General features: G+C 41.9%; 5 protein-coding genes across 5 annotated transcripts; all 5 read left to right on the forward strand.

Annotated features, from left to right (window-relative positions):
* The first annotated feature begins 4,592 nt into the window (after positions 1-4,592).
* On the forward strand, positions 4,593-6,980 carry LOC121611797 (protocadherin alpha-3-like). Its single transcript, XM_041944491.1, has one exon. The coding sequence runs from the start codon at positions 4,593-4,595 to the stop codon at positions 6,978-6,980; it is 2,388 nt and encodes a 795-aa protein (XP_041800425.1).
* A 1,629-nt stretch (positions 6,981-8,609) lies between these two features.
* LOC121612036 (protocadherin gamma-C3-like) lies at positions 8,610-11,234 on the forward strand. Its single transcript, XM_041944782.1, has 2 exons — positions 8,610-10,961; positions 11,217-11,234. The coding sequence occupies exons 1-2, from the start codon at positions 8,610-8,612 to the stop codon at positions 11,232-11,234; spliced, it is 2,370 nt and encodes a 789-aa protein (XP_041800716.1).
* Positions 11,235-12,172: 938 nt separating this feature from the next.
* Positions 12,173-14,542, forward strand: LOC121612037 (protocadherin alpha-8-like). The gene has a single exon (XM_041944783.1). The coding sequence runs from the start codon at positions 12,173-12,175 to the stop codon at positions 14,540-14,542; it is 2,370 nt and encodes a 789-aa protein (XP_041800717.1).
* Positions 14,543-15,251: 709 nt separating this feature from the next.
* LOC121612039 (protocadherin alpha-3-like) lies at positions 15,252-17,609 on the forward strand. The gene has a single exon (XM_041944784.1). The coding sequence runs from the start codon at positions 15,252-15,254 to the stop codon at positions 17,607-17,609; it is 2,358 nt and encodes a 785-aa protein (XP_041800718.1).
* A 1,499-nt stretch (positions 17,610-19,108) lies between these two features.
* Positions 19,109-21,475, forward strand: LOC121612040 (protocadherin alpha-8-like). Its single transcript, XM_041944785.1, has one exon. The coding sequence runs from the start codon at positions 19,109-19,111 to the stop codon at positions 21,473-21,475; it is 2,367 nt and encodes a 788-aa protein (XP_041800719.1).
* The last annotated feature ends 472 nt before the right edge of the window (positions 21,476-21,947 follow it).

Below are 21,947 nucleotides of genomic sequence, written 5' to 3' on the forward strand. Positions count from 1 at the left end.
ATCAAGTCAAACTATGTCTCCTGTCAGCTAGTTATGTGTCACCTCACAAGATGTGTCAGTTTAAAAAAAACATTTAGCTAATTTCTAAAACAAATCACACACACTTCAGTGTATTAGTATATGTTTCCTGACTGAGTCGCTGTGTGGAGCAGTAATTTGCTTGAATGCTTACACTGCAGTACAGTTTATAGAGATGGCAGTGTTGGAGATGAGTTGATTTTGCTGATTCAGGGGCTCTTCATCTCTTTGAAAATCATCTGGCCCACACGGCAAATTAATTTCAGACAGTCCTACTGCAAACTTGCATCATTAACTCAAGACTTCAAAATGGGACAGTGTACACACAAAGATTCTCCAGATATTAAGTAAATCCAATTTTATTTTAAGGTGCATCATTTTCTAAATCAAAGTATAGCTCAGAGTCAGACGCAGCACAGACACACAGGCTGATGTCATAAATATAAAAACACTAAAGTTCTAAAATATCAAATAAAAAATCCCTATACTGAAAGATGAGTTGTTGTAGGTGTATGAAGCTCAAATGTTGGACAAAATTGACAGTATTCTGATTTAAGGCCAGAAAATTATTTACTTGCAATGTTTTAGAAGGCAATGTTTTATGGACCATGAGTGTGTCAGTGGCCAATCAGAGACTGTGATATATAATGTATTGTATCATTCACACTATTGGAGTATAAAATCAGTCATCGACTGTATGTCTGATAAGATATGTCAAGAATATGGCAGGATAGATCATGACTGATGATTATTAGTAGCAGCTCTGCACTGTCGTCCACTGAGTTAATTATAGCCAACACACATACACACTGGAATCTATAGTGACAGACAATATACAGCACCACATTTATCATGTCATTTATTTTCAATTCAAGCTCAAAGATCACTGTTTAGCCATTATAGGTCACAAAAAGGTTAGGAAAAGGTGGCAGGGATTTTCTGAAAACCCAAAGCTGTATTATCATTCCAAAAAGTAAAGCTTCCTCCAGGATGCTCAGAGGTGTGGCTTCTATTGTTATCTCATCATTTCTCTCTGATACTGAGACAGTGTTAATGTGGTAACAAAACAGGTATGTGTTTCCACAAAGATCTGTCTTCTTCAGCCATACTGCTTGAAGACCATAAGTAGTCATTCTGGACATCCTAGTACTGAAACACAAGTGGTGATTGAAATGTAATAATAATCTGAAGAGTTTTGCATATTGTACATTAGTTACTGGTCTGTGCTGCATCCTACAATGTTGAATCTGAAGTGCAGCATAATAATGACAAAATATCTACAAGGCAAGTACAATAAAGAATTCTCAATAGTCACACTACTATTATATTTGCCTTCAATAATGATATTTAGTAAAATAACTGATTGGCTTTGTTTAAAAAGGCTTCCTTGCTACACATGGGCTGTAAATTCTGTCTCTGCTTCCATCTATCAGTCAAAGCAGCATGCAAAGGCATTATGGCACTGCAGCAGCCCTGCACTGCTGGTGCACAACAAGTGCACCAGAGTTTCACTTTAAAAAGTCAAACAATGCTTTTCTGCCACTACAGATTTAGTGTGGACTAATTATTACTAAAATAGATAATAATTAAGGAAAACCATTGCAAGTGGTATCCAGACAAAGTGTGACAGTGTGTTTAAAGTCATATCAAACATTCAAGTAATCACAGAAGTAGTCACAAAATCTGTCTCCAGTCAACATTTTTAGTTAAACTCTCTTGGTTATGTGCAGCCAGAGCACATCATCTGACCATTTTAGGGATGATTTTTTCTGCTTAAAAATTCAGTTTTCCAAAAATATTAATTGATGCAGTGGTACTTTCTTTCCATATTTTGACTGTTGGTAAAAAGGTTTTTGTGTCATTAAGTATCCCTTTTTTTGTATCCATCCACATTCATTTCTTGACAGACTAAGGATCACAAAGGGTTGAAGATCACTAAGAGCTTTAGTGCAGTTTAAGAGAGTAAGTTTAAATTGTGTTTAGTTGAATCATTTTAAGCAATACAAGTGCAAAAATGTGTGAGTCAAAACAAGAGGGACATTTACACAGGCAGGCATTTGAGGAAGTCCATGACAATACCTTTTTAATGTATGCAGCAACGTGCCCCTTCTGGCTGGCTGTCGTCACTGGTCACAGTCGGCACATTCACCATGTATGAGGACATCATTGACCATCTTCCTCCTTAAAAGGAACAGAACGTTAGTAACTTCCATTTGTAGTAAAAGAGCAACTACATCATGTCTCAAATGAGGTTCTAAATATAGTCCATAACATTGTGCTGAAGGCCACGACTTGAGTAGGAGAACAAGTGTTTGGTTAATGTACTGAAATCCATTTTATTATAATGTCACACAAAACCTCATCAATAGGGTTTGTTCAGTGTTGAAACTATTTTGCAGAAAATGCTGGTTTGCAGGGCTTTTTCCTGCAGGTGGAATAATGAGTGCATCAGTGTCTGCTTTTGTGTGTGCACACACATGACCTAATTTCCCCAGGGAGATGAGGTCATGTGTGAGCAGGAGAGCTTGGAATTAATTTCCATTCAATATACCCTATACCCAATTTTTGGTAGCACTTTCTAGCCCTGAAGAGGTGTGTCTGTCTTTGTAATGTCTTTAAAAAAGCAAGAATAAAGGTTTTTATAGGGTTGTGTGTGTGTGTGTGTGTGTGTGTGTGTTTAAGTAAAGTAAGACATGAAACAGCTTCTCATCCAATCCTGACCCTGAGAGGAGACTCTCACACTGCCTTTTGTCTGAGGCTCTGGTCCACTGGCAGACTAGCACACTGACACGTGACACAATAATGCATCAATGTGGAACAAAACACTAGAACAGCCACCAGCTGGCAGTAGTAGGCTAACACATGTGCACCATGCAGCAAGCTGCAATTTATTCTATATGTTTGGGGGTCTTATTTGCTATTATTTTTGTAAAACTGAAGAAATAAAAAAAATATATATATATATTTTACATGTGTTTTTTGCAAGTATTGTCTGGTCTGAAAGTACATGCCTTCCCCTTGATATCTTCATCACAAAATATTTTTTGTAAATAAACCATGAGGGTGGTACATTACAGTGAAATGGGCAAAATATATCTCATATGTTTAAGAAGATAAGTAGCATCAGGGTGCATGGATCCAGCTGACTTTCTTTGTCTGCAGCATTCACAGCTCCTGCATCCCTCCCCCTCTGCGTCTCTCCTTCCTGAGCCCTGCTTGCTTTCAGCACCATGGACAGTGACACGCCTATTGGAGCTGCGTTGTCATGGCGACGTGCTGTCTGTTCGCTGGAGCACGCGGTGTGCTCTGAAGCTTCCTGTAATTCAATATTCAGACATGCCCCCCTCCACCTCACAGTGCAGCATCCGCAGTTTGCAGACATCAGTTGAGCGCTCCCTCTAAAAATACTATGGCTGTCTCTGCCTACCGAGGGCTGATAATAATGGAAATGACATGCTTTGATACAATGTGGTAGCACTGGTGCAGCATGAGGCCAACGATGGAGGCAGAAATGGGAGGAGGCGTAGCAGAATGCGGCAGTGCTCGTGCACGCGCACGTATACATTTGATCTGCGCAATGCGCAGCCGTAGCATTTGGGAGGGGTGCGAAGATGTGGTGTTTTACTATGTAGGTCACTGTATTTTCTGATTGTTGTTAGTGCGGTCGCTATTTTCTTCTTTTCCATCATAATTCATTCATTTTCCTATGGACTGTTGGGAAGGCTTCTGTATGGGGCACGAGGCACGGTCACACATATGCAATGCAGACATACGAGTGGGTTCATCAGAGCTGCACTTGCAGGTTTATTCCATGAGATGTCGCTGCTCTCCGTCGCAACAAGAGAAAAGATTGTGGGAGTGAACTGAGTAAGCCAGCTTCAGCACACAAAATGTGAATGTCAACAGCTTTACCTCCATGATCACAAACACAAGAAAGCATCAGAAACATATGGCTCGTCATGGGACAATAAAGCATTAAATAAAGTCACTGTTGAATTGGTGCACTTTCAATTATTGAATAACAATGAATTGCTAACATAGATAGATAGAAAGATTAACTCTTTCCCGGAAACGTCATTGTTGTTGTTGTTGCACAGAAGAAAATAAAATTGCTAAAAATAAAAAATAAAAAATAATGAATAATAATAATGATAAAAATAAAACTGGTGTCTATTTATCTTAACAAATAATGGGAAGCTACGTTTCACATCAAGGTCTGTTTTGGCAACATGGATTTTGTGATTTTAATGGCATATTAGCTGTGGGCAAGTAAAATCAGACTGTGTGGTACACTGGCAGAAAACGTCTTATGAACATCGCACCATCCTCACAGTGACAATGGGTGGTGCTGTTACACTATACATCAACACAGTGGTTGTGTGTGAGGGGATCTTTTCTGCATGTACGTTCAGTAACGACCCAAAGAGACGGACTGGGCAGCCTTCATTCTTCAGTCAGAATGATGGTTCCCGCAGACATTTTTTGTTTATTATCCGTGCGGCGAAATTGAAAAATCCCTGAAAAACTTTGGTTAACGGATTTTAAACCAGCGATTAAAAGGCTTTTTCTTAACAATGGCGAGAACGGAGATGAAAGGACAATGGCTGGATGTGTGGATTTCTTTTTGTCTGGCTCTGTTGATTGTGACTCGCTTGGAAGGAATCTCTGCTCAAATACGGTATTCCATCCAGGAGGAACTAAAATTAGGCACGGCCGTTGGAAATATAGCCAAAGACCTTGGATTAGATCTTGGGGGACTGGCGGACAGGAATCTTCGCGTCGTGTCAGGGACAAAGCAGGATCTGTTCAAGGTAAATCCCAGAAATGGTGTTTTGTCGGTGAACCAGAGAGTAGACAGGGAGGAGCTGTGTGCCAAAACGGTTCCATGCATCACAAGTCTGAAAGCAGTTGTGGAAAATCCTCTAGAGATGCACCAAGTAATAGTTGAGATTCTAGATGTAAACGACAATTCGCCGAAGTTTCCTGAAGAAAACTACACATTAGAGGTGCTGGAGTCCGCCATAGTTGGCTCTCGATTTCAGATGGAAGGAGCACACGACTTGGACGTTGGATTGAATTCCTTACAATCATACAAGCTAAACCATAACCAGTATTTTCGGCTGGCAACTGAAGAATTTGGCGAGGATGGAAAGGTTCCGTTCCTAATATCACAGCAACCTTTAGATAGAGAACGCGTCGCACAACACTGGTTATTATTAACAGCCACAGATGGGGGTAAACCATCAAAATCTGGTACTGTTAATATCACTGTTATTGTATCAGACATTAATGACAACTCACCAGTGTGTGATAAACAGAAATACACCGTAACAATAAAGGAAAACGCACCTGTAGGAACATTTCTGCTGACAGTAAATGCAACTGACTCGGACGAGGGGGTGAACGGTGAGATCGAATATTCGCTACGGAGTAAAGTCAGAGGACTCTCATCTGAGCCCTTTGATTTGAACAGCAGAAGTGGCAAACTAACGGTGAAGGGGCGTCTTGATTACGAGGAAAAACAAGTCTATGAGCTGAAGGTACTGGCTGCGGATAAAGGCGCCGTGCCTCTCTCCACACACTGCAATGTTGTTGTTAGAGTGGGAGACGTGAACGACAACCCACCCGAAATAGACATCACATCCCTTTCAAGTCGCATTCCGGAGGATGCACCTCCTGGCACGGTGGTGGCGTTGATGGGCGTGACGGACCTTGACTCGGGTGTGAACGGACAAGTGGTGTGCAGTGTGTCCGGTCATTTACCTTTTGACTTAAAGCCATCCCCTGACGGACAGTCATACTCTTTGGTCACAAAAGACTACCTGGATAAAGAAACAATGCATATGTATGATATTACAATAACAGCGAAGGATTTAGGGAGCCCTGCACTTTCATCCACAAAGGTGATACAGGTAGATGTGCTAGATGTTAATGATAACAGTCCGCTATTCACTGAGCGTCCATATACCTTTTATGTGCCTGAAAACAACAAGGCTGGAATGTCAATTTTTTCAGTGAGCGCGACGGACAACGATGGAGGTGAAAATGCAGCAGTCACATATTCACTGAACCGGAAGAGTCCGGGGCACAGCGTAACCTCATTTTTAAATATAAATGAAGCCAATGGTACAATATCCGCACTGAAAAGTTTCGACTTTGAAACAGTGAAAACTTTCCAGTTCCAAGTTGTTGCCACAGATTCTGGAACTCCGTCACTGAGCAGCAACGTCACAGTGAACGTGTTCATTCTGGATCAGAACGACAACGCTCCAGTCATCCTGTATCCACTCAGCTCCAACGGCTCTGCTGAAGGGGTGGAGGAGATTCCCCGCAATGTCAACGCAGGACACTTGGTGAGCAAAGTCAGAGCCTATGACGCTGATATAGGATATAACGGCTGGCTGCTGTTCTCACTGCAGGAAGTCACTGACCACAGTCTCTTTGGTTTGGACCGCTATACAGGACAGATCAGAACACTTCGCTCATTCACAGAGACAGACGAGGCTGAGCATAAACTGCTCATACTGGTCAAAGACAATGGCAACGTTTCACTCTCAGCAACAGCTACTGTCATTGTCAAAGTCGTGGAGCCCAAAGAGGCTTTTGCAGCTTCTGATGTGAAAAGTGCAGCAAAGGATGAGGAGGGGAATGATGTGACTTTTTATCTGATGATCACTTTGGGCTCAGTTTCAGTGCTTTTTATCATCAGTATCATCGTGCTGATTGCAATGCAGTGCTCCAAATCCACAGACTATACTTCTAAATATCTACAAGAGACTAATTATGATGGGACACTGTGTCACAGCATCCAGTACAGATCAGGAGACAAACGGTACATGTTAGTTGGACCAAGGATGAGTATTGGATCTACTATAGCGCCTGTCAGCCATGCGAATACACTCGTGCTTCCTGACAGGAGACGCCCATCAGGAGAGGTAAGTCCATGGATCGACTTTAATTAAAGTTATTTTCCATGAACTCACAGAGAATTTACTGCGGGTTATATGAAGATAATTTCCCACAGACAGACATAATAACCTTTAGGAACTTTCTCAACAGCACACAACAATTCGTTATTAATACGTACAGTATTAGATTTGAAATATTTTATGCCGTTTTCATCAAGGTTTTGTGTCCCTTCATGCCTCTCTTGAAATCAGATAATGCATTCAGGTTACTAACGTCACAACATGTTTCTTGGCGCTTTCAGTTCATATCCTGGCATTGTCCAAGGCGTTATGGTATACTGGTCACATTGTGGTGATATTCAAGTTGAGATTTAATTTTGATCTCGGATATGACGTTTTAAAATAAGTAATATATTTAGGCTGGTTCACGCGGAAAGCGGAATTTTTCGTAGCGCTGTCCATGGTGCTGACAGTGATCTTTCATTTCATATTCTGGCGATTTTCCCGTCAGAATCTAAGTTTCATTTAAAACTTTTTTGTAGTTACGTCATGGATTACAATGGCAAAACTTGTGGTTTGTATTTTAGCCCATTTACTCCGAAACAAGACGTTTTCACTGATCACACGACTGTGCTTCAGAGATCTGCACGTGTTTTCTCCATCGGAAAAATCCAGTGATTTCTATTCGCTTTCATGAATAAAGTTTGCTAGCACAAGCTTGAAACTTGCTTGAGTAATTCTGTGCATTACACACCACCAACACACTATGGTCCAGACTCTGCATGAGAAGAAAAGCGCTGCCTTCATTCACTGTTTGACCCCGTTGGTTTCAAATTGTGCTGTCCGTGGTCCTGAAATTTCGCTTTTGTTGGCTGTTCTGTGTGTGTGTGTGTGTGTGTGTGTGTGTGTGTGTGTGTGTGTGTGTACGCGCGCGTGTATTGGCAAAGCAATTAATGAAAGGTAGATCTCAGTGAATTATCACTCCACCTGTTGTTATGAATAAAGATCCCCCATTCAGCCAGTGCCCTTCCGTCCAGCCACTTGTTTTGTACAAATCAAGGTGAATAGGTGAATCCACGGTGTATTGAACAAAATAGAACTGTGGAGCACATTTACAATCAGTCTCTTCTATCTTGGCTGAGGGTGGTCATTTAACAATGTAAATAATTGCAGGTGATATTGTTTGTTATCCAGTAACCACACACCGGACTCGCACGCTGATCGGGGGTTGCTGAGAAACATAGCAAACATGGAGTTGAGTTGCTGGAGGAGGCGAAACCTGAGCATCCTCCACACAGACAATCTGAAGTTTTAGCTCATCAGCTCGTCTCGTGTCGGCAGCATGGAGGCATGCAGCAGTCGATTGCGACAGAGAAGGAGGTGGTGACGAAAACCACTTGTGATGTAGTATCGCATTGCAGCCCACTGTCCACGTGGTGTCAGTGTGTCCAAACGGTTGTGTTGCCAACTCTATACAGGCCCTGCCCATCTACATCAGATGGAGGTGGAAAGCTGACGGAGTACACATCGTAGGCTTTGAATCTAGTAATATGAACAGCGATTGATGCTTATGTGTAAAAGCTTATGTTTGAGATTCGTGAAATGGATCTAATCAGACCGGTTTGATGAGCAGTTGGATTACTGTATTCGCTTTAAGGAAAACCTTCATTTTCTCGCGTCACAATGGGAGAACGAGGACAAAGGCGCCGAATGAACGGCTGGTGGATTGTCGAGATTCTGTTGCTGTGCTTTGGGGAGCGGATTTTGGCTCAGCTAAGATACTCTGTTCCAGAAGAAGCACAGGTGGGATCCTCTGTTGGAAATGTGGCCAAGGATTTAGGGCTGGACATTAGCACTTTGTCAAACAGGAGGTTTCGTATTGTTTCCGGGCCAAATCATGCGCTGTTTCATTTAAATCCAAAAAATGGTGTGTTGTACATTGGACAAAATATGGACCGGGAAGAGCTATGTGATGGAGCCAAGGTTTGCGTGATAAACCTGAAAATTGTTGTTGAAAGCCCACTGGAAATACATTACATCGGCGTTGAAATAACGGATATTAATGACCATTCACCGACTTTCCCAGAAAGCGAGCAGCGACTGGAAATAGCGGAGCATACTCCTCCAGGTACTCGTTTCCAAATCCATGCGGCGAGAGACCCAGATGTCGGTACATACTCAGTTCGATTATATAAACTGAGCCCAAATGAATTTTTTGACATTGAAGTCAGAGACAGCGAGGAGGACAAGATACCATTTCTAGTGCTGAAAAAGCTTTTGGATAGGGAGCAGAAGGCAGAACACCGTTTAGTGTTAACTGCTCTTGATGGGGGTAGTCCGTCGAAATCTGGGAGCCTTAATTTAACTGTTACTGTGCTGGATGCAAATGATAATCGTCCTGTGTTCAGCAAAGATATATACATGGTGTCATTAGATGAAAATGCCCCGATTGGAACTCTTGTAATACAATTAAACGCTACAGATTTAGATGAGGGTTTGAACAGCGAAATTGAATACACGTTTGGAAAAACACAAAAGAAAAAAGTGCATGACACATTTGAATTGGACAGCGTCACGGGGGAGATTCGAGTGAAGGGAAAAGTGGATTTTGAGGACACGGAGATTTATAGACTAGATCTGCAGGCCTCAGATAAAGGCCATCTACCTTGGACGGCCGAAAGTAGAGTTGTGATTAAAATCAAAGATGTGAACGATAATAAACCAGATATTGAAGTAACATCATTGTCTAACGTGGTCCCAGAAGATTCAAAGCCTGGCACTGTTATCTCTCTCATCAGCGTTACGGACAGAGATTCAGGCGTCAATGGAAAAGTTATTTGTAAAATCTCGGATGGTGTTCCGTTTGATTTGACGCCATCCGTTGAGGAGAACATGTATTCTCTTGTCACAAAGGGACGTTTGGACCGAGAAAATGTGTCACATTATGACATCACAATAACAGCTACTGACTGTGGTGAGCCTCCACTTTCCACAGTAAAAACTTTGAGTGTCCAGGTGTCTGATGTAAATGACAACAGACCAAAGTTCAGCCAGAATCCATTTGAACTTTATCTAGTAGAAAACAATGTCCCGGGGGCATCAATATTTTCTGTAAGTGCGGCTGATAATGATCTGAATGAAAATGCAGCAATAACATATCACATTATAAGAGGGGATGGGCTGCAGGGTGACGTGACATCGTTCCTCAATGTTAATTCCGAAAACGGACAAATATCCGCGCTGAAAGGCTTCGACTTTGAAAAGCTGAAAACTTTCCAGTTCCAAGTTGTTGCCACAGATTCTGGAACTCCGTCACTGAGCAGCAACGTCACAGTGAACGTGTTCATTCTGGATCAGAACGACAACGCTCCAGTCATCCTGTATCCACTCAGCTCCAACGGCTCTGCTGAAGGGGTGGAGGAGATTCCCCGCAATGTCAACGCAGGACACTTGGTGAGCAAAGTCAGAGCCTATGACGCCGATATAGGATATAACGGCTGGTTGCTGTTCTCACTGCAGGAAGTCACTGACCACAGTCTCTTTGGTTTGGACCGCTATACAGGACAGATCAGAACACTTCGCTCATTCACAGAGACAGACGAGGCTGAGCATAAACTGCTCATACTGGTCAAAGACAACGGCAACGTTTCACTCTCAGCAACAGCTACTGTCATTGTCAAAGTCGTGGAGCCCAAAGAGGCTTTTGCAGCTTCTGATGTGAAAAGTGCAGCAAAGGATGAGGAGGGGAATGATGTGACTTTTTATCTGATGATCACTTTGGGCTCAGTTTCAGTGCTTTTTCTCATCAGTATCATCGTGCTGATTGCAATGCAGTGCTCCAAATCCACAGACTATACTTCTAAATATCTACAAGAGACTAATTATGATGGGACACTGTGTCACAGCATCCAGTACAGATCAGGAGACAAACGGTACATGTTAGTTGGACCCAGAATGAGTATTGGATCTACTATAGTCCCTGGAAGCCATGCGAATACTCTGGTGCTTCCTGACAGGAGACGTCCATCCGGAGAGGTAAGTCCATGTTGCCTCATTGAAGTGTGCTCACAGAGAATTTACTACTGATTACATTCAGATAATTCCAAAGAACAAAAATGGCTACCTTTAGAGATGTATAACTTTTAATATACAGTAAACTCTATGAAATATTTTGTTGCCGTTCTTGTTGACGTCTTGTTCATGTCTATTTATGTTTCTCTTGAAATTTGAAGATGTGTTCACTACATTCATGGCCCTTCTCGCACGGTTTATATTCTCGCACTGTCCAAGGTGCTGGACTGTAGTTGACTGGTCACATTTTCAGCAATACTTTGAGGACAGTTCAGAGGGCAGCTAACCAACATGAAGTCATATTTGTAGCGCTTTCCATGGTGCTGTCCGTTACGTCTCGTCGTCTTGTGCTCATTTTCAAGTGGGAATATAAGTTTCATTTTAAAACTTACTTTAATGTGTGGATTTCAACGCCAAATTTCCCGTCTTGTATTTTATCTTATCCGTCACATGTCGCTCAGTTTGTTTTTTGCCCACTTCTAAATTTTAGAAATCTGGATTTATCTGGAAGGATTTTGTCCACCATTCCAGGAATGCGGTGGTTTACTAAAGGTTATTAGCACATCCTTGAAATCTCCTTCAGTAATGTTGTCCATTACAGCGCATCCTGTTTTCGAACATTGTTGTAATAGCAACCTTTTTGTTTAAATAATTCAGCTCACACTTTGCTTATACTGCACTGCCACAAAGCACTTATGTTTGCAATAATCACAGAATTTTCGCTATTTTGATCACACAACATAAGCAAGTTTCAGAAAAAAAAAAAAAAAAAAACATAGTTCAAATTCAAACCAGTTCAATGAGCATTCAGAATGGTCAGCAAAATTACAAGTTATTTGCAGTGAAGGAGCTAAAATTTGTAAACACAGTGGTGTCATGGTTTATGTCGCGGTTTGCTTTTAAAAAAACATAAGGTCACAATGTGCGAAGTCCACAAGGTGTCAGTGTCATATCAGCAAAAACTGTCGTGTTACAGCGTTGGCCCTGCCCCTGCCAGGTTTTGTTCAGGTCGACGGAGAAGAGACGGTACCCTCAACAAAAACGAATGTCTCCGTTGTTGCATTCGTTCATAGATCAGTTGAAAATATGGGATATATTTCAACCGTATATTTTGTGGCTTAGGCAAGTTCCTTTTTTGTAAAAACCTCCGAGTGGAAATAATCAAAAGTGAAACGATGGGAGCCGGAGGACAAAGAAGAGGAATACAGTCCTGGTGGTTAGCCATCCGATTTTCTGTGATACTCAGCTGTGTGGAGCAGGTTTCAGCTCAGATTAAATATTCAGTTCCAGAGGAAGTAAACGTGGGATCCGTTGTTGGAAATGTCGCCAAGGATCTCGGCTTGGACATCAGTTCGCTGAAGGAACGACGGTTTCGTATTGTTTCGGGAGCGAAAGATGCTCAGTTTGAAGTAAACCAGCACAATGGCGTCTTGTATGTGCATAAGAATATCGATCGAGAGGAGCTTTGTGAAAGCGTTTCTCCATGTTTAATGAACCTAAAGATGGTAGCTGAGAACCCCATGGAAATACATTATGTGGGAGTAGAAATCATTGATGTAAATGATAATTCACCGAGCTTTCCAGAGGAAGAAAACATATTAGAAATTTCTGAATCCACTGTTCCTGGCAAACGTTTCCAGTTACCAACTGCGCACGATCCTGATGTTGTCATCAACACTGTGCGTGTGTATCGACTAAATCAAAACGAATATTTTAATGTTCAAATTCGGGAGAGGGGAGAGGACAAGATACCATTCTTAGTTCTGCAAAAGTCTCTGGATCGGGAAAAGCACCACGAGCACAAGCTCATTCTGACAGCAGCTGACGGCGGAAATCCATCCAGATCAGGGACACTTAACGTCACTGTCATCGTTCTCGATTCAAATGATAATCATCCTACATTCAGCCAAGAAGTATATTCAGTAACAATACCTGAAAATGTAGATGCAGATACAAGCGTAATTAAGGTAAAGGCGACAGATGTGGATGAGGGCGCGAATGGAGACATTGAGTATTTTTTTGGTGGTCAACTTGACCGGAAGATATATGATATGTTTAGCTTAGATAAAGAAACTGGTGAAATTAAAGTAAAGGGAGAAATTGACTTTGAGAAGGATGATGTTTTTAAGTTAGACGTCCATGCCACTGACAAAGGGCAGCCTCCAATGAGTACTGATTGCAGAGTGATCATCAAAGTGCTCGACAAAAACGACAACAAACCTCAAATAGAAGTGACATCCCTGTCAAACACGGTATCTGAAGACTCAAAACCTGGGACTGTGGTTTCTCTGATTAGCATTACAGACCAAGACGCCGGTCTAAATGGTAAAGTAATATGCAGCCTTTCAGATAATGTGCCGTTTGATTTAAAACCATCATTTCAAGATAATATGTACTCGTTAGTTTTGAAACAGCATTTGGATCGAGAATCAGTGTCGCATTACGACATCACAATAACAGCTACAGATTGTGGTCAGCCTCCCCTGTCCACATTCAAAACTCTGAGTATTGATGTATCAGACGTGAATGATAATTTACCAGAATTTGCGCAAAATCCAGTTGAACTTTACCTGGTAGAAAATAACGTGCCAGGAAACCCAATATTTACGGTTACTGCATCGGATAAAGACTTGAATGAAAATGCGGCATTAACTTATCATATAGTTAGAGAGGAACGCAGGCAAGTAACAATTGCAGCATTTCTAAATATAAACACAGAAAACGGACAAATATCCGCGTTAAAAAGTTTCGACTTTGAAACAGTGAAAACTTTCCAGTTCCAAGTTGTTGCCACAGATTCTGGAACTCCGTCACTGAGCAGCAACGTCACAGTGAACGTGTTCATTCTGGATCAGAACGACAACGCTCCAGTCATCCTGTATCCACTCAGCTCCAACGGCTCTGCTGAAGGGGTGGAGGAGATTCCCCGCAATGTCAACGCAGGACACTTGGTGAGCAAAGTCAGAGCCTATGACGCTGATATAGGATATAACGGCTGGTTGCTGTTCTCACTGCAGGAAGTCACTGACCACAGTCTCTTTGGTTTGGACCGCTATACAGGACAGATCAGAACACTTCGCTCATTCACAGAGACAGACGAGGCTGAGCATAAACTGCTCATACTGGTCAAAGACAATGGCAACGTTTCACTCTCAGCAACAGCTACTGTCATTGTCAAAGTCGTGGAGCCCAAAGAGGCTTTTGCAGCTTCTGATGTGAAAAGTGCAGCCAAGGATGAGGAGGGGAATGGTGTGACTTTTTATCTGATGATCACTTTGGGCTCAGTTTCAGTGCTTTTTCTCATCAGCATCATCGTGCTGATTGCAATGCAGTGCTCCAAATCCACAGACTATACTTCTAAATATCTACAAGAGACTAATTATGATGGGACACTGTGTCACAGCATCCAGTACAGATCAGGAGACAAACGGTACATGTTAGTTGGACCCAGAATGAGTATTGGATCTACTATAGTCCCTGGAAGCCATGCAAATACACTGGTGCTTCCTGACAGGAGGAGGGCATCTGGAGAGGTAAGAGCTTGAAAGCAAACACCACCAATTACATCTTTTTGCCTGGTTGTGACTGCTGTCCATGGTGCTGAAGTGCTTTGGTTTTCTCATTTCAATCCAGAATCCAGAACTCTTTTTGGGAATATTTGGGCAGTTTGTTTTTGACAGCTACACTTCTAAATAATCCACGAAATTCCAGCCAATAATTGATTGCAAAGTATGAAGCTCGTGTTGTTTCTGCTGAGTTGTGTGAGGAGCTTGTGTCGGCTGAATTGTTGAAATACTGAGGGAAACTTGACTGAAAAACATTGTGACTGCTTTACAAGATTAATGCAACACATTCACTATCTGTGTTCAAACAGAGGATAATGCAGAAGTAATAATATGTTAGTGAAAAAAAAAACATTTGTTTTTGAAGTTAGTGTATACTAATTCCACGACAGCAGAGTTAACTGTGATTTGCGCAAAATGTGGATATCCTTGAATATATGTAGTCTATTACTTCCCTTTGAGGCCCTCTGGGTGTCACTGCAATATTGGGAAACGATAGAAGACGTTGTCCCTCCCCTGGAAAAGCTTTTGTTTGTCATGAGCAAGCAAGCATTTGAATCAAGAACGGCAACCGATGGATTCATGTTGTACATTTTTTAACTATGCGATACTCAACGGATTAGACATACAGGAAGTATTTCTCGTGGCAGCAGCAGCCTTCCGTGTGATTTCTCTGCGTTGTAGTACCATAATGGGGACTGATCCTACAATACGATCAATGGACTGTTTCTGTTTTGCGTTTCATTCGGCTCTACTGCTCTTTTTCGGAAGGCAGGCTTTTGCTCAGATAAGATACTCCATTCCAGAGGAGGTGAAAGAAGGAACTGTCGTTGGAAATGTTGCAAAGGATCTTGGCCTTGAGGTCACCTCTTTGTTTGACCGACGTTTCCGCGTTGTGTCTGGATCTAAGGAGACATTTTTTGAGGTAAACCAGGACAATGGGGCACTGTACGTGCAAAAGAAAATCGACAGAGAGGAGCTTTGTCACGGGAGTGGTGCGTGTCTAATGGAGCTAAAAGTCCTCGTTGAAAACCCTTTGGAAATGCACTACGTAATGGTAGAAATTACTGATGTAAATGATCACTCTCCAAGTTTTCCCCAAAAAGAACAAAGATTTGAAATAGGGGAACAAACGTTGCCAGGAAGGCGATTTCAGCTGCACACTGCTCGTGATCCAGATGCTGGCATTAACACGATTCGCACCTACACTTTAACTTCAAATGAACATTTTGAAATAGACATCCGTCAGAGCGATGAGGATAAAATACCATTTTTAGTGCTGAAGAAGTCGCTAGACAGAGAACAAAAGGACAAACACACGCTGCTGGTTACTGCAGTTGACGGAGGGAAACCTCAAAGATCAGGAAAATTAAATGTTTCTATCGTTGTTCTTGACAGTAATGACAATCGTCCAGTGTTTAGTCAGGAGATTTATCAAATTGCAGTAAAAGAAAATGTTCCAGTCGGCACTTCAGTTTTTAAAATGAACGCGACGGATCCTGATGAAGGCACTAACAGCGAAATTGAATACAGCCTTGGAGAAACACTAAAGAAAAAAGTCTATGACATTTTTGAATTGGACAAATTAACTGGAGAGATTAGAGTAAAAGGAATATTGGACTATGAAGAAAACGACGTTTATAAACTCGATGTTGAGGCGTCCGATAAAGGAACACCTCCACTGACAGGTGAGTGTAGAGTCATTATAAAGATAATAGATGTCAACGACAATCCACCAGAAATAGAAGTCACATCACTGTCAAATACAGTGTCTGAAGATTCAAAACCTGGCACAGTTATTTCACTACTTAGTGTGACAGATAAAGACTCCGGTGTGAATGGAAAAATATTATCAAGCATAACCTCAGACGTGCCTTTTGAGTTAAAACCTTCTTACAAGGAGAACATATATTCAGTTGTCACGAAGGGATTTTTGGATCGAGAGGAGGTGTCACATTATGGAATAACAATAAAAGCCACTGATTGTGGTGAACCTCCCTTATCCACTTATAAAACCCTCAGTATTCAGATATCAGATGTAAATGACAACAGTCCACATTTCCAACAGAATCCATTACAGTTTTATCTGGTAGAAAATAACGTTGCTGGAGCGTCAATATTCTCTGTCAGCGCCACGGACAATGATGTGAATGACAATGCAGCTATTTCTTATCGTATTGCGAGAGGAAATGATGTGACATCTTTCTTAAATATAAATTCTGAAACTGGACAAATATCCGCGTTAAAAAGTTTCGACTTTGAAACAGTGAAAACTTTCCAGTTCCAAGTTGTGGCCACAGATTCTGGAACTCCGTCACTGAGCAGCAACGTCACAGTGAACGTGTTCATTCTGGATCAGAACGACAACGCTCCAGTCATCCTGTATCCACTCAGCTCCAACGGCTCTGCTGAAGGGGTGGAGGAGATTCCCCGCAATGTCAACGCAGGACACCTTATTAGCAAAGTCAGAGCCTATGACGCTGATATAGGATATAACGGCTGGTTGCTGTTCTCACTGCAGGAAGTCACTGACCACAGTCTCTTTGGTTTGGACCGCTATACAGGACAGATCAGAACACTTCGCTCATTCACAGAGACAGACGAGGCTGAGCATAAACTGCTCATACTGGTCAAAGACAATGGCAACGTTTCACTCTCAGCAACAGCTACTGTCATTGTCAAAGTCGTGGAGCCCAAAGAGGCTTTTGCAGCTTCTGATGTGAAAAGTGCAGCAAAGGATGAGGAGGGGAATGATGTGACTTTTTATCTGATGATCACTTTGGGCTCAGTTTCAGTGCTTTTTCTCATCAGCATCATCGTGCTGATTGCAATGCAGTGCTCCAAATCCACAGACTATACTTCTAAATATCTACAAGAGACTAATTATGATGGGACACTGTGTCACAGCATCCAGTACAGATCAGGAGACAAACGGTACATGTTAGTTGGACCCAGGATGAGTATTGGATCTACTATAGTCCCTGGAAGCCATGCGAATACTCTGGTGCTACCTGACAGGAGACGTCCATCAGGAGAGGTAAGAGCTTGAAAACAATATGATTATGCAACATATTTGAAAGCATTCCGTTTCGTAGTTGTTTTTGGTCAATGGCACATTTTTTGTTTTTATTACTTTCTTAAATCCAAACATCTAAAATCAAATTCGATTATATTGCAAGTCTGATTACGTTATTATTTGAATCTTTGGCATTAATTTGACATAATCTACCCACCAGACTGTGTTCGCTTTTTCCGTATGTAGTCTCATCATAACCATTTAAAATAAACAGCAGGGTTATCTATGTAGTTCGACCTAAAGCCCCCAAGAGGTCGCAACGCGCCTGAAGTAAGAGTGGGTCGTCAACAGAAAGGAAATACACAAATTAATAACAGCTCGGAGTGGGCGGAGAGGGGAGAAAAACGCGCGGAGTCCAGCGTGTCCGCAGGGTGGCGTTAATGGTGTTGAGTAAAAGTTGTTTATATCTGTTGAAGTTAAGCGTTGAAGTCGTCCAGGATAGTTGATGTAAAATAGAGCAGTGGTCGTGTTTTGCTGAGCATTCTTTTGATTGACCATAAATTCTACATCTTGCTGTATTACTATTTCATGGTCATCTAACTCTTTCCATTATAACAAGAGGCTACGCACAGGAAGAAATGCAGGTCTGGAAGTCAGTGTCACAAAAGGGCTAGTGTCGCTGTTGTGTCTTCAAACAGTGACACTGCTGCATAGTGTATGTCCATACTCCACTTACGATTTGTTTATCATTTTCAAGGCTGTGTAAGCTGATGAATACGAAACATTTCAAATGGGTTAAATAGTTAATTTTCTGTCATCTCTTTTAAAGACCACAATCTTCACATGATTGTGACTGTCGTCCACGGCAGATAAGTGATTTGGCTTCACTCCTCACAAAGATAACAGCACGTAAGAATTGCAAGCTGTATTTGGGGCGAGTATCTGCGATATTTCTCTAACATACAAGTAATAGGGAAGTGTGGATTTGCTGGTGTTTCCACTTAATTGTTTGGGTGCTGAGCATGAGGCTCGACCACTTTGGCGAGGACAGAAACAGGCAAAACGTGTCGTTCAGGTGTCTGTCCATGGTGCTGAAGCGCAGTTGCCTTGTTAATACAGAACACAGTGCACAGAGAAGATTAATGACATAAAGAAATCCCAGTAACTTTGGTATTTTTGAACAAATTCAACTCATACGGCTGTTCCGCATCATTTAGAGACATTCTACGCATATTTTGCCTTAAAGCGGACAGTTTGATCAGGTGTGCAAATGCTGACATCTTCATGGGAAATAGCCTTGTACTATCCCAGTGACCTCTGGGTGTCGGTATTACATTGAGAAAGAAAACGTTGTCCCTCCCATCACAAAGCTTTTGTTCGCCCCCTGAAGAAAGCAGAGAAACGTTTGAATGGTGCTCGTCACCCTATGGACTCGTGTTGTGCTCACAGTAAATATGCGACAAACAGCGGGTTTGATGTAGACATTCGCTACAGTAACGGCTTTTTGTCCATTAATGTGTTGTTGGAAAACGATGGCCATCGAAAGACAAACTCGAAGAAGGATCTGCGCCTGCTTTGCTTTTCATTTGCTTCTACTGCTGTTTGTCGGAAAACGGGCTTTGGCAGAAATAAGATACTCCATTCCAGAGAAGGTGAAAGATGGAACTATTGTTGGAAATGTTGCGAAGGATCTTGGCCTTGACATCACCTCGTTGCTTCACCGACGGTTCCGTGTTGTTTCTGAATCAAAGGAGGCGTTTTTTGAGGTAAACCAGGATAATGGGGTCCTCTACGTCCTTAAAAAAATCGACAGAGAGGAGCTCTGTCAGGGCAGTGGTGCCTGCGTCATGGAGCTAAAAGTCATTGTCGAAAACCCTTTAGAAATACACTACGCGGTTGTAGAAATTACTGATGTAAATGATCACTCTCCTACTTTTCCGGAAAAGGAACAAAGATTTGGAATATTTGAACAAACGTTGCCAGGAAGGCGATTTCAGCTGCACACTGCTCGTGATCCCGATGCTGGCATTAACACGATTCGCACCTACACTTTAACTTCAAATGAACATTTTGAAATAGACATCCGTCAGAGCGATGAGGATAAAATACCATTTTTAGTGCTGAAGAAGTCGCTAGACAGAGAACAAAAGGACAAACACACGCTGCTGGTTACTGCAGTAGATGGAGGGAAACCTCAAAGATCAGGAACATTAAATGTTTCTATCGTTGTTCTTGACAGTAATGATAATCGTCCAGTGTTTAGTCAGGAGATTTATCAAATTGCAATCAAAGAAAATGTTCCAGTCGGCACTTCAATATTCAGAATGAATGCTACGGATCCCGATGAAGGCACGAATGGGGAAATTGAATATAGCCTTGGGAAAACTCTGAGGAAAAAAGTCTATGACATTTTTGAATTGGACAAATTAACTGGAGAGATTAGAGTAAAAGGAATAGTGGACTATGAAGAAAACGACGTTTATAAACTGGATGTTGAGGCGTCCGATAAAGGAACACCTCCACTGACAGGTGAGTGTAGAGTCATTATAAAGATAATAGATGTCAATGATAATCCACCAGAAATAGAAGTCACATCACTGTCAAATACAGTGTCTGAAGATTCAAAACCTGGCACAATGATTTCTCTCATCAGTATGAAAGATAAAGACTCCGGTGTGAATGGAAAAATATTATCAAGCGTAACCTCAGACGTGCCTTTTGAATTAAAACCTTCTTACAAGGAGAACATATATTCAGTTGTCACGAAGGGATTTTTAGATCGAGAGGAGGTGTCACATTATGAAATAACAATAAAAGCCACTGATTGTGGTGAACCTCCTTTATCCACTTATAAAACCCTCAGTATTCAGACATCAGATGTAAATGACAACAGTCCACTTTTCCAACACAATCCATTACAGTTTTATCTGGTAGAAAATAACGTTGCTGGAGCGTCAATATTCTCTGTCAGCGCAACGGACAATGATGAGAATGACAATGCAGCTATTTCTTATCATGTTGTCAGAGGAGGGAGAGAAAGTGATGTAACATCATTTCTAAATATAAATACTGATAATGGACAAATATCCGCGTTAAAAAGTTTTGACTTCGAAACAGTGAAAACTTTCCAGTTCCAAGTTGTTGCCACAGATTCTGGAACTCCGTCACTGAGCAGCAACGTCACAGTGAACGTGTTCATTCTGGATCAGAACGACAACGCTCCAGTCATCCTGTATCCACTCAGCTCCAACGGCTCTGCTGAAGGGGTGGAGGAGATTCCTCGCAATGTCAACGCAGGACACTTGGTGAGCAAAGTCAGAGCCTATGACGCTGATATAGGATATAACGGCTGGTTGCTGTTCTCACTGCAGGAAGTCACTGACCACAGTCTCTTTGGTTTGGACCGCTATACAGGACAGATCAGAACACTTCGCTCATTCACAGAGACAGACGAGGCTGAGCATAAACTGCTCATACTGGTCAAAGACAATGGCAACGTTTCACTCTCAGCAACAGCTACTGTCATTGTCAAAGTCGTGGAGCCCAAAGAGGCTTTTGCAGCTTCTGATGTGAAAAGTGCAGCAAAGGATGAGGAGGGGAATGATGTGACTTTTTATCTGATGATCACTTTGGGCTCAGTCTCAGTACTTTTTATCATCAGTATCATCGTGCTGATTGCAATGCAGTGCTCCAAATCCACAAACTATACATCTAAATATCTACAAGAGACTAATTATGATGGGACACTGTGTCACAGCATCCAGTACAGATCAGGAGACAAACGGTACATGTTAGTTGGACCCAGAATGAGTATTGGATCTACTATAGTGCCTGGCAGCCATGCGAATACTCTGGTGCTACCTGACAGGAGACGTCCATCAGGAGAGGTAAGAGCTTGAAAACAAAATGATATGCAACATATTTGAAAGCATTCCGTTTCGTAGTTGTTTTTGGTCAATGGCACATTTTCTGTTTTTATAACTTTCTGAAATCAAAACATCTAAAATCAAATTCGATTATATTGCAAGTCTGATTACGTTATTATTTGAATCTTTGGCATTAATACGACCCACCAGACTGTGTTCGCTTTTTCCGTATGTAGTCTCATCATACCCAGTCAAAATAAATGGCAGGGTTATCTATGCAGTTCGACCTAAAGCCCTCAAGAGATTGCCACGCCCCTGAAGTAAGAGTGGGTCGTCAACAGAAAGGAAATACACAAATTAATAACAGCTCGGAGTGGGCGGAGAGGGGAGAAAAACGCGCGGAGTCCAGCGTGTCCGCAGGGTGGCGTTAACGGTGTTCAGTAAAAGTTGTTTATATCTGTTGAAGTTAAGCGTTGAAGTCGTCCAGGATAGTCGATGTAAAATA

Source organism: Chelmon rostratus, chromosome 9 (genome assembly GCF_017976325.1).
Source record: "Chelmon rostratus isolate fCheRos1 chromosome 9, fCheRos1.pri, whole genome shotgun sequence".
NCBI classification, from domain to species: Eukaryota; Metazoa; Chordata; class Actinopteri; order Chaetodontiformes; family Chaetodontidae; genus Chelmon; species Chelmon rostratus.